Source organism: Oryza glaberrima, chromosome 2, assembly GCF_000147395.1.
Source record: "Oryza glaberrima chromosome 2, OglaRS2, whole genome shotgun sequence".
In the NCBI taxonomy this organism is placed as follows: domain Eukaryota; kingdom Viridiplantae; phylum Streptophyta; class Magnoliopsida; order Poales; family Poaceae; genus Oryza; species Oryza glaberrima.
Genome location: NC_068327.1, coordinates 17379389 through 17392889, shown reverse-complemented (window position 1 = coordinate 17392889; position 13501 = coordinate 17379389). Strand labels below are relative to the sequence as shown.

The 13501-nt window shown below is 44.3% G+C and overlaps 1 protein-coding gene across 1 annotated transcript; it reads left to right on the top strand.

The window, feature by feature from the left end:
- Nucleotides 1-463: 463 nt before the first annotated feature.
- On the top strand, nucleotides 464-2328 carry LOC127762555 (ferruginol synthase-like). Its single transcript, XM_052287055.1, has 4 exons — nucleotides 464-1150; nucleotides 1322-1519; nucleotides 1803-1889; nucleotides 1987-2328. Exons 1-4 carry the CDS (start codon nucleotides 464-466, stop codon nucleotides 2326-2328), a joined length of 1314 nt encoding a protein of 437 aa, XP_052143015.1.
- The last annotated feature ends 11173 nt before the right edge of the window (nucleotides 2329-13501 follow it).

The following is a 13501-nucleotide window of genomic DNA, read 5'->3' as shown; positions in this document are numbered from 1 at the left end:
GATCCATATCTTGGATTCCGCTTCGATTTTATCTTTACCTTCGATGCCTGAATTACCAAATTTAGTTGTTAACAGATCCTACATAGTTAATGCTATTTCTCTCTTCTCTCATTATGCCACATGACCTCAATTATTTCTAGCATTTGGATGATAGAGCTGTGGTTCAAATTGTCTCTTCTTTCTTCTCTCGTAACACTATGCAATCTCAATTATTTTAGGCTTAAAATTCATAAGTATCAATTTGTTTTAGTTTTAATAATTGTATTGTATGTTATTTATACATATGATATAACTTAATTTCCCGCAGCAATGCGGCGGGGTATTCACGTAGTAATATGACATGGAAGGAGTAATAGCATTCTAATGGCCAGAGCATTCACTATAAATTGAGGCATATGGTGCAAGCTACTGCATCATATCAAGGTCGATCAGCACGTACATACCCCTTGAACGTACGCTAGCCATGGCGGCATCCCTGGCTTGGTTGCTTGTTGCTATCGTCCTCGCCTCTCTCTACCTCGCCATGCACCACCGAGTAGCCGCCGCGCGCCGCCGTGGCCTTCCTCTGGGACCAACGCCTCTTCCGCTCGTCGGCAACCTCCTGTCCGTATCGCGGAGCGGCCCCCACCGCTCGCTCGCGCGCCTCGCCGAGCGCTACTGCCCGCTCATGCGCGTCCGGCTCGGCGTCGTCGACTACGTCGTTGCCTCGTCGCCGGCCGTCGCGGGCGATATCCACCACCACAGCCACAACGCTCACCTTGCGTCCCGCCCGCTGTTCGACGTGTGGCGGGGCGCGGAGCACCACCGCAACTCCGTCATCGTCCTCCCGCTGCACGGCGTGTGGCGCGCGCAGCGGAGGCTCGCTACGGAGGAGGTCATGTCGCCCAGGAGGCTCGACGCGCTGGCGCCGACGCGGCGGGAGAAGGTGCGGGAGCTGGTGCGCTGCGTCGCCGGGCGAGCGGCGCGCGGCGAGCCCGTCGAGGTCGGGCTCGAGGCGTTCGAGGCATTCCTGGGCATCCTGTCGTGCACCGCGTTCTCCGCCGACCTCGTCGACCCCGACCTGAGGGACGCCGTCCAGGAGGCCACCAAGCTAGCCGCGACGCCCAACGCCTCCGACTTCTTCCTGGCGATGACGGCCGCCGACCTGCAGGCAGGGTTTTAAATCTCCCGCTATAGCTGTTTGAGAAGGGTTCTAGCTATTTGCTCTCATGTACAATTTAGTCGTTTTAACTCCATTTAGTCCACTGTAGCGGAAGCTATAACTGTTTGAGAAGCTAACCGATAAATGCCTTAACCCCGTTATTTAAAACATTGCCTGCAGGGCTTGCGGCGCAGGATGGGGAAGCTAGTAGCGCGTGCCTATGGGATCATCGACGAGCTTCTTGCTCGGCGGAAGGGTGGCCGTGAAGCCGGCGAGCCGCGGAAGGATGACATGCTGGACGTGGCGCTCGATAACGAAGACGAATGGAAGAACAACAATCCTGTGATTGACCGTAATAACATCAAGGGACTCATCGCGGTATGATTAATTCTTGAATCTTAAATTATTTCTCAATTCAATGGAAAGCGAGACGAGACGAGAATGTATGATAATGACATCCAATTAGTGTTTCATTTTCGTTTGACAGAAGACGGTAGTAATTAGTTATCATTTCAATCGTTCATCACAATCTGCATAATATTGATGAGTTGGCTTTGATCAACACACATCCCAGGATTTATTTGTCGCTGGAACTGACTCGGGCTCAACTGCAATAGAGTGGGCAATTGTTGAATTACTGCAAAATCCACAATCAATGCAGAAGGTGAAGGACGAGTTTAGGAGAGTTTTGGGTACTAGAACAGAGATAGAGGAGTCTGACATTAGCCAGCTTCCTTACCTCCAAGCTGTACTAAAAGAAACGCTCCGGCTCCACCCAAGTGTCCCATTGACGTACTACAAAGCAGAGGCTACAGTGGAAGTGCAAGGCTATATTATTCCCAAAGGCACCAACATCATACTGTATTTGGGCGATCCATCGCAAGCCTGACGTGTGGGCTGATCCTGATAGGTTTATGCCGGAGAGATTCATGGAGACGGACACCAATTTCTTCGGCAAGCATCCCGAGTTCATCCCGTTTGGTGGCGGACGGCGGATCTGCCTTGGTTTGCCACTGGCGTACAGGATGGTTCATATGGTTCTTGCGTCACTGTTGTTTCACTTCGACTGGAAGCTTCCAGAAGGAGCCGAGAAAGATGGTGTGGATATGAGAGAGAAGTATGGGATGGTGCTTCACAAAGAGACACCACTCAAAGCCTTGGCTATTGAAACGTATAATCGCAAGTAAACTTGTACTCATTGTGATATACTTAAGTCTTGCCACATCTAAATAAGTGATATGTTGTACTCACTACCATAAAACCGCACGCCTTCATTGCACTATCTACCTCAGCTCACCAAAAAACTTTTAGTAATAATATTACGCATTCAAGTTTACCCTATAGTGGCGGTTAGACTGGCCTCGCATAGCAAGTTCTGGGTTCTTTTTAAATCTGGCCATGTTTTCCTATTCTTACTCTAGCTAGGTGCCAAATCTGGGAGTCAAGAGGAATATCAAATTCTATGCTCAAACCAGGTATACAACAAGCAACTAGATAATAATAGCTAGATAATAATGATGAAATAAGAGTAAGTTATTTGTTTTGCAAAGTAGACAATTTATCCAGTATGATTTATGACATATGACCGGTGGAACAAAGGGAACTATTGCAACACATGAGTTTTTATTTTTGAAATTTATTATTTTGAAGAATCCTATGTGTTGGAGAAATGGGAACCGGGGTCCCCCTTTCTCCGGGATCCTAAAGTACCATGGGTCACATTATTACTTTCTGTCATATTTAGAATTCATTTGCCAGGTGACAACCTGCATATGTGGGGACTGACATCTGGCATGCATATGTGGGGACTGACATCTGGCACAGAAAGAACTGGGTCCCTTGCTTCCCTTAAGCCCTGGCTTCCATCAAGATTTGCATCTTCAAGGCATAGATACGATTGTGTATTGGAATAAACTTGTAGAGTTGTGTCCATCATGAACTCCTTCATCATCGACATCTTCTACAAATTCGTCCAACATAATGAAGACTTCTATTACAAAGCACGGGACTGTGCCTGGGGCTCGGGTCCGTCCAATGGGCCCAGGCACAGTACATGCCCCGGGGTAGAACACAGCCCGGGGGATTGACGCTATCCCAGGGTAAAAGCAAAACATCTGATAATTCTAACGAGAAGCCCGCTGGTATTGGTTGCCTCATGCTCTTCACAGAGATCTCCGCCTGAGGGGTTATCATCTCAAGGCAAAGACTGTGTGCGCCGCTAGCGGTCTGAGCAAGATGGTGGGCCCAGTGACCTGATCGAGGGCAACATCATCATCCTGATTATAGTGCGGCGCTCAAAAGATTACGAATTTAGATTACAGCTCGATCACATGCAACCAAGAAATGGCAAAGCTAGGAAACACTAGTTATGCCGCGTTTCTCAAAGTCACATGGATGAAGCAACGTGTTGCATACATGCTGTCACGCCCGGAAATTCACAGGAAATTTCCGAATTTATTTGTGCATAAAATCCCCGTCCAGGAATCAGCCGAGGTACACAAACTGATAATTTAATATACAAATCCATCAAAATAACTAAAGCAATTAATACTTACTGAAGAGGCACTTAGTCCTCACAACAAAGAAAACTGCAGCAGAAAAATAAAATCTAGCGAAGCTCCGGCTCCACCCACACAGACAACTCAACTGGGGTATAAGCGTCTTCTCCTTCTGGATCCTTTTTCTTCAACTGAGGTTGATTGATTATTGCAGGAATGAGCATATGACATACTCAACAAGCCATACAGCAAATATGCAAGTGCACAAGGATACCAAAGGATGGCATAATATAGGCTCATTTGCAAAAGCAGCATTTAGCAAAGATTTAAGAGTAGTGAAACAGTAGAGTAATTTAATCATTAATTTTAATCAACTCTGAACAACACGCCCATACTGCTCAGGCCCAACCATTCTGAACAACCATACCCGGTTGTACAGATCTAACTCCAAACCAGGAGCTAAGCAAATTATTACCAATTATAGCATCAATAATTATTGTGAGAGGTATGAGACTAATCACGAAAAACATTGCTCAACTCGCACATAACCACGGGCACGGCTATTCGAATAGTTTTACTCTGACCAGAGATGTACCACTGTACCCACAAGACACAGCTCCACGACATGTTACCATGCGCTTCAATACCACCACGATATCTCGGATAGGAACTGTGACAGTACCCCTTGCACAACACAATCCACCACAGCGCACCGTTCTTGGATCATAATCACCCCCTCAATAACCAAAGGCATGGACTCCCCAGCGACCCCCACGGACTTCTCGCCGCTTCACAGTCTGGTGCCCCGCAATGAACCATGCAATACAAAAGGTAAAGCCGTTGCCCACGCTGGCTTGTGGTTGGCACGGTTAATGTCTCACAACAGTAGCTCGCGAACCGGTCCTTAATTGTCATGAGCACGACCTTCAAAACCATGTGCTCACAACCCACCATTATCAAGTTTTAATTATCAATTAATTATCATAACATGATTAACCATCATGAGCTACCATTAAATATAACCATAAATAATAATGTAGTAGGATTCATCCTATTAATGAACTAATGTTTCTAGGCATGGCTAAGCAATTATATATATAGCATTTAGCTGAACCAAACCAATACATAATGTTCAAGCTAATCCATTTATTACCCAAGGTATCAAGGAATAGGGCATTCAATGCAAATTGGCCATAACAAAGGAATAGGTTCACACCACCCGGTGACATTCGAAAATAAATGCACAGTTGAAATAAATAGAGAATTTAAATATAGGATCAACATGCTCAAAGGAATCGTGTTTGGGATCTGTGTGACTTGCCTTGCAATAATCAGTCTTCAATTAGTCTTCAGAACCACTTCCAACGCACTCGCGAACCTTCGCAACAACGGAAACGACAAGCTAACACGCAAAACGGAGAAAAAGACTAATAAAAACCAAATAAACAGTACATAAAATGTAAACAAACATGTAGATCATGATTTTAGATGAATTTAGAGACTTGAACGGCCTCATTCCGATTTCATATGAATTAGATATGAATTTTACAAGATTTAATTCGAATTAAACATATTAAAGAAAAGACTATTCCAAATTAATTAAACCATTTACAAATGATTTATAACTGAGAGAAAAGATTAAAACAACCTTCGAAAAAGATTAGATTATATTTGGTAGATGACATATATTAAAAAGAAATAATATGCCATTGAAAAGAGAGAACGGTTAGAAGTCTCACCGAACCAAAGCGATCGGAGAGGAAGGGATGATGACAACGTTCCGACAGCAACACACGGAGATGACAACGCTAGACCAATCACGGATTAGATTATATTGAATTAAGACCCTAGGGATAAACTACACCGGTGAACGACATAGGAGCGGCGGTTGCCGGCGAACCACGACACAACAATGCAAACGGAGGGCACCGAGAGGTAGAGAAGGCGACGGTGATTCTTACCAACACTTACGTGATGACAGACAGCGACGGAAGATGGCCGGCGACGAGATCGAGATGGCAGCGAGGTACTGTCCACGGCGGCGACGGTGTTTCGGCGACCTTCGGCGACAATGGAGGGGTGGCCGGGCTTCACTTCGCAGCTGCGAATCCAATGGAGGCGGCGGCGAAGCTTGGCGATGACGGGAGGAGCAGCAGAGCCTCACCGGAGATCAAAACACGACGGCGAGCATCGGGTTGATGGCGACGATGGGCTTCCCGGGGTCTTCGGCGCAAGGGAACCGGCTGCCGGGCTTGCTCTTGACCTTGTGGAGCCGAGAGAGGTGGCGGCACAGGAGGGCGACGGCCGAGGCAGCGGCAAACGGCGGCTGGAGCAGCTGCGGACGGCGGAGAGAGAAGACGAACACGGCGACGGCGCTACAAGCGACGGCGGAGAGAGGGAGAGGTGGCGGCCGAAAGAGGAGAGGGAGGGGACTCTATTTATAGCCATGGGAGAGAGAGATCGGGCTTGGAACGCAAGGAATCGCGCCAGGAAAACCTAGGGTTTGGTGGAGAGATAAACACGAATCAAGCTCGATTCCGTGTTGATTTCTTCAGGATAAAGTCCGATTCTTGGGGGAAAAGATAGAGGAGCATAAAAGGAATATTTCCCCTCAACTAATTTTGAAATAACACGAGAGAGGAGACCGGATTTGGAGGAGAAAACGGCGCTGCACAATCTCAGGACGGCTGGCTCGGGCTCCGTTTGGAGCTGGAAGATGAACAGTACTGGGGAGGTAAATTAGACTTTGGCTGGGCTTCCTTTTTCTCCGGCCCGACTGAAGGAGGGACCTGAATGGACTTCAGCCAAGAGAAAGAGGGAGAGTGGGCTGCTGCGGCTAAGGAAAGGAGAGCGGAGAGGGAATGGGCTGAAAAGGGCCCAAGCTGAGGAGGAGCATTTTTATTACTTTTTCAATTAAATTAATCACTGAAATGATCTTTGAATTGTTAAAAATACTTCCTATGCTCAAATAATTCCAAGAAAAATCTTGAACATACTTGGACACTCAAAGTATTTAAAAATACTAAAACCAGACCATTTAATGATTAATTTAATATGTGGATAATTACTGAAATGTTGTTTGTATGATTAAAATTAAGAGTTGAGCTCCGAAAAATCCGAGAAAATTCCAGAGAGTATAATTAACCATGGAGAATTTAATAAAAATTAAATCCATCCATGCTTTGTATTTAGGAAATTTTATTTTCCACATTTAACTTCACTTGTAAATTAATGAACATTTAATATAAATTCTAATAATAATTTATTAGATAATTTATAAATCCTAAAACGAAAATCAAGATGTGAAAAATCTACCCCCTTACAAAGAATCTCGTCTCGAGATTCGGAACGGCTAGAAAGAAAAAGGAAATAGGTAAAACTGCAGTCTATCTTATTCCCTAGCTCCAATAATTATTCTAAGGCTTTAAAAAAAGTACTGCTGCTTTGAAACTGGTGGCTGAGCTGTATCACTTGAAGACGCAACCGGCACTGCATTTGCTCCTGTGAGGATGATGTTGTTGACTTGACCTTGTGGATGTTGATGCTTCGGCTTCGAACACTCTCTTGCAAAGTGACCTGGCTCATAACAATTGAAACACAACCGCTGCTCCCTTCCATTACTATAACCTTCTTGAGACTGATCCTGCTGAACTAGCACTAATTGAGTAGCTTTCTCCATGTTAACTTCATTTCTTGTATTAGTCTCTGAGTTGATCTCACCACTAATGTCCAACTGTTGTAATTGTTCTTGACTTGCAGAAGAAGATTCACCAATTTGGAGTGGCTTGGTACGCTGCCTTTGGCTACTACCCTGTGCCTTCTGGGAAACAATCCTTCCTCTCTTACGGTTGTCCATCCTGTTCTTCTTATATTCCAGTCGAATTGCTTTGTCAACCAGCTCCTGACATCCGCAGTCATGAGGGATCAACATAATTAACAGCTCATCCTTTAGACCTTCCAAGAACTTCTCCTACCTTTCTTCGTCAGTATGCACATCTTCTAGAGCATAGCGAGCTAGACGGTTAAACTCATGGAGGTACTCTGTCATGGTATGATCCTTTTGTTTGTGTCTTGAACTCACGCTTCTTCAAAGAAACAACTCCTGCAGCTATGTGTGTCTTCTTGAATGCTTCAGTGAACTCTGCCCAAGTGATTGTCCTAAATTGATCCATTGGTCCAACTTCCTGATCCACTAGCATTGTTGTTGTTCCCACTATAACTTGCATTTTTTTATCCGTCGCAGAGTTTGAAAAGTTAGAAGGAGAGGGGTCACACTAAAGACGAGACCTTAACCATGTTACCACTGATCTGATGTGTGTAAACCATTATATTGTTTAAGTTGATTAAGCAAGCAACCTAGTATAATTACACGCTCATCACACCCAATGATGGAAATGCAACCATACCTACACACAAGCAAGTAACAAACGTTGTACCCTACTGACTATACTTCAAAGTCACTTTGGTGGTTTAGGTTCTAAGGTAGGATCCAAACTTCACTCCACAAAAGCTCCGCACTTCAGTTCGACCATTATCTTCTTTTTCCTCGACTCACTTGACTTGACCTCCATAAGTAGACCACATCGACATCTTCGAGTTTCTCTAATAAGTTTAACAACTACTTAAGTTGAAAGTGGGAGGGGAAAGAACGATAAAACAATTTGCAAAGAATTTTAGAGAAGGAAGAAAAGAAAATTTTTCACAAATCATGTTTTCAGAAAATTTGTCCTTAAAGTCTGACCATTTGGCTTATCCTACAGTCGAGATGGCTCTGATACCAACTTGTCACGCCCGGAAATTCACTAGTAATTTCCGAACTTATTTGTGCATAAAATCCCCATCCAGGAATCAGCCGAGGTACACAAACTGACAATTTAATATACAAATCCATCAAAATAACTAAAGCAATTAATACTTACTGAAGAGGCACTTAGTCCTCACAACGAAGAAAACTGCAGCGGAAAAATAAAATCTAGCGAAGCTCCGGCTCCACCCCCACAGGCAGCTCAACTGGGTATAAGCCAAACGTCTTCTCCTTCTGGATCCTTTTTCTTCAACTGAGGTTGATTGATAATTGCAACAATGAGCATATGACATACTCAACAAGCCACACAGCAAATATGCAAGTCCACAAGGATACCAAAGAATGGCATAATATAGGCTCATTTGCAAAAGCAGCATTTAGCAAAGATTTAAGAGTAGCGAAACAGTAGAGTAATTTAATCATTAATTTTATTCAACTCTAAACAACACGCTGTTGACAGAAAACATGAGGCCTGGGAGATTTTCTTAACTCCAGTGCAGGTCCAAAGCTCGCATTCGAATGTATGAGCGTGCCAGTTGATTTGATCTTGTAATCAACAAGAAATAGAAGCAAAGAAATCGCAGTTAAATCTATAAATGATAGCCGATCGGCGAGGTGCCGATGACATATCATTTATCTTTGAGCCGATGTCGTATATGCATCGATCGGCAATCATTAATAAATAAGAAAGGACTGAATCTACTCGATCAGCTGCAAATATTACCAATATATAATCGTTATATCGATATATACTTAAATCAAGTGATTGGGATAGATCGGTCGCCATGCCGAGGTAGTATAAATCACTTAGATCGAAATATATATTAATAATAAGACTATATACGTTCATAGCATAGTCGATCAGATAGATCTAGCATGTATCGGCTAATACTCCGATACCACTCTATATTAAGATATTAAAGCAAGTAGAATATACTAAACAAAAGCTTAATATACTTAAATGCAGCAAGATCTTAACGTAAAGGGCAGATTTAACATGTCAATCAAGCATATAGGATAAAAAGTAGTTAAATCAGGCAAGATCGGCTGACACTCCAATACTACCCTAATCAGCAACCAAGAAGCGGGCTAGAGATTGAGATTCTAATCACAACTCATAAGATCAAACTTAACTGATGCAGCTATAAGTATGAAAAGAAGGACAATATCTAGACTATCAAGCTGTTGGATGTGTCATAGAGTGGTAGATATCCTATATAATCTAAGTCAACATCGGTATTAACCTAATCGGCTGCCTTCTATTGACGGATGTTAGCCGATTGTAGGTCAGATATCGATATTGCCAAGGATTATGTAGGATATATAATAACACGACGAATTACATAAACAAGATTAGAGTGTCATAAAGATGGAAGCACTAATCCCGAAAACGCAAGCCGCCATAACAAGTTTTACCTCTTGTTGAAGATCGAAACCGATGTAGCTCAACCCGAAAGCAATAACTCGTCGAAATAAAACTAAAGCAAAAAGGGTGGCGATGCGCCGAAATTGTATAGAACGTGTGTGTTAAAAGTTACGTAGGGCTCGGGTCTATTTATACCCGAGAATTACAAGATATGTCCATAACGGACACGACTACTATCTCTAACAAACTCTAAGATACCATAAGTCTTTGCGGCAGACTTTTGCCCAAGCATATCTCTAATGAAATTACATAAAACATCCTAATTAGTAGATACAATTGCCTTCTCAGGACTCTATCCATGTGCGGCAATCACCTTGAAGCACCTCAATTCAACCCGATGTCATACATCAAGTTGCATTGTCGGAATCGGCTGCATCGGCTTACCTAGCCCGACTCAGACCCAGCCGATCCTAATCGTAGCCGATCTGGACTCCAGCCGATTCCTGCTCTGTTTCCGAACTCGATCTCTACCTCTGACTTTGCTTCGATCTAATCTTCTTTCCCGATGCCGATATTACCAAATTTGGTTGTTAACACATGCCCTCGAAGTCCGGAATATTCGATAATGTTTCGGATTTGCTGTAAATCGACTCCGAGCAAGTTTCGCACTTTGCCGTTTTCCGACCGTTACTGCCGTGCTTTAAATACTAACCGTTACCCTCGAGAAATCTCACACCGTCCTCCTCCGTTTTTGCCACTGAAACCAACTTTGCCCTCTCTCTCTCTCCGGCGATCTCCCCGATGCACAAGACGATCCCCGGGCGATTTCGTTCCCAACCAAATCTCCGCCCGCGGCGATGTCGTCTTCCACCAGCCCTTCTACTGCGCCATTGGCTGAGTACGCTGAGGTAAGTCCTCACCAGCTAGATCCCTTTTCCTCACATGAACTCAATTTCTCCTTTTCTCCTCTTGTTTTCTACTTCCCAATTCCTTTGGATTTGCAGCATCTTTCCAACCTAGTCGCGTTTCCCAGCCTTTCACACAAAAACCACTATTTTCTTGGCCCAATCGGCAATCTCGACCCCACTGATTTCATCATCGGTGAAACTAACCGGATCCCCTTTAGACTAGCCAACCCTAACCTGAGTCACTGGAAGAATACCTTCAAGTCTTGGCCATCTCTCGAAAAACCTACTCCTGATAAGAGCTGGACCACCTGGTACCAACGCGTATTGGCTAGTAAGAAAGTTCACTGGGATGAAATTGGAATCGGCCAAGCACTCGCTCTCACCATAGCCAATTCTACTAAGGATGAACCTCTGATGGCTGCTGCCACCTACTTCTGGTCCAACACCATTAATGCTTTCTTATTCAACCAAGGGCCGATGACTCCAACTTTAATCGACATCACCATGATTACTGGATTAGATGTAACTTCATCGGCTAACCCTATGAGCATGAACACCAAGAACCAATTCGACTTCAAGACCAAAAGCATAGGTGGCTGGTCTGGCTATGTGGCGGCATATATGGGCCAAGGGTCTGTTACCCCTCGAGAGCATGTAGCTTTCTTGCTTATGTGGCTGGAAAAATTCCTCTTCTGTGGATCCAGTTGTTGCCCTACAACTAACTGGCAATTCGTAGCCGAAGCCTTAGAATCAAAGAAAGAATTTCCTTTGGGCAAAATCCTTCTCGGCTATCTGTACCAGATGTTGAACAATGCATCGGCTAAAATAGCCGTCGGCTCAATAGTTGGAGCAGGTGGACCATGGTGGCTGCTACAAACTTGGTTAAACCTGGTAGTCATGAAGGTTGTCAATTGGCCCTCTGTGACAGAAGCTGAATTCCCATTGCTAGAGCCGATTGTGGAAGATGATGGAGAAGAGCGCACCCATCGCAGATGCATGTCATATGGAGAATATGCATCCACACCAACCGATGCTGGAGCGAAGCTATCGACTGAGTTACTCAAGGACTGGTTCTGCAGCTTCTACGAAGGTTTTAAGAAAGATGCACGAATCCGGTTTCCCTACGAAGACTCAGCAGACCTTGAACTTCCATTAGACTTTAGATTTGAAGATATTAACCATGAAAAATTCCAAAAATCCAGAGAAATTCTTATAGCTGCAATCAGCCCATGCATCCTCCCTGTCAGCATTCATCAAGGAAGAAACATCCAAGTCTCCTACGAGTTTTATCACCCAATGAGCTCGGCCAGACAACTTGGATTGGGCCAACTCCTAATCGGCTTATTCTTTGCCGACAAGATTCAGTGCCGAGGACAAATCACTTCCACTCTAATGATGGATCGGCTACTTAACCTACCAGGACCCCCTCTGGGCAGAATTGATAATATTGAGTTGGCAAGATTTAGAAGCAAAAACTTTGACAGATGGTGGGGCGAATGGAAGCTGCATCTATTTCATCAATCGGCTTCAATGTATGTGACAGATCTATTCCCTAACATCATGCCCCAGGTAAACTTTGTCATTACTAAAGTGCATAACCAGTTAGCCGATTCATTACTTGACTGACCTCTTGCTCCTGTTTTGCAGACAACAGAGTCCTCTCCTCCTCATCAAAGTAACAGTGTCAAGAACATTGAATGTGCTTCAGGTCTAATTCCGAATGGAGGTGGACTATCTCCCCCTTTCATCGGCTACCATGCCCCCAAGACTTCAACTCTCCTTCACGGCCTAACTAGGGAACCAGCCGATGCAGGCAAGAAAAGGAAAACCAGATCATCAGCCATGAGTACCTTAGCCTTGGCTCCAAAGAAAAAGACCAAATTCAAGAAAACTCAACCACAACCAACTGATATGTCGACTGATGATCTGCCCGCCTTGGATCCATCTATTGAACAAGCTTTAGATGAAGAGGAAATTGATGAAGATGTTGACCAAGCTGTAGCCGAAATGAGTGACATAGAAAGAACACCATCGGCTTCACCCAAGCAAACGCCTCCAACTCCTTCTGCCCCCGTTCATTTTACAAGAGTAAGTACCTCTCTCTGACTTCTTCTGAAATTACCTCACTCTTCGGCTAATTACCCATAGACTTTGTGGTTGCAGAAGAAGAAAACTGCTGTGAAGAAAAAAAACAATAGCAACAATTGTTAAATCGGTTCCACTAGTAAGATGTCCTTAATCCTTTTACTTAATCAATCTCAACCGATTCTATATAACACTTGTCTATTTCGCAGCCTCCTCCTTCTTCTCCTCCTGTACAGCAATCGTCAAGTGATCAAACTCCATCGGCTGTGGGGAGTCATCACGTCGAAGAGGAAGAACAACCAGCTGCTCCTGCTATCCCAGTAAGTTTCCCTTTGTCTCAACAATTAGATCGGCTATAATTTACCCAGCTCTTATTCTTTCCGAAATTGTCTCTGCAGGCTCTAGCCGATCTCTTCTCTTTTGACATCAGAGATTACCTTGACGAAGCAGAAGAAGACACTTCAAGCAAAGCCCTAGCTCCCCTATTCGATGATGTGAGAAAAACACTTGAAGACATCTCTCATCGGCTAGAAGCCTCTTCTTTAGACAATTTGGTAGTTGACTGTGGGTCAATTAGGACAAGGCTACATGAAGTTCAAGTTCTGATTCCCGAAGATCTGGCCGATGTCCTAACTCCAGCCGCTTATCTCAAGCAACATCAGTTCAAGCTGGAAAAAGCCAAGCTAAGACTAGCCGAAC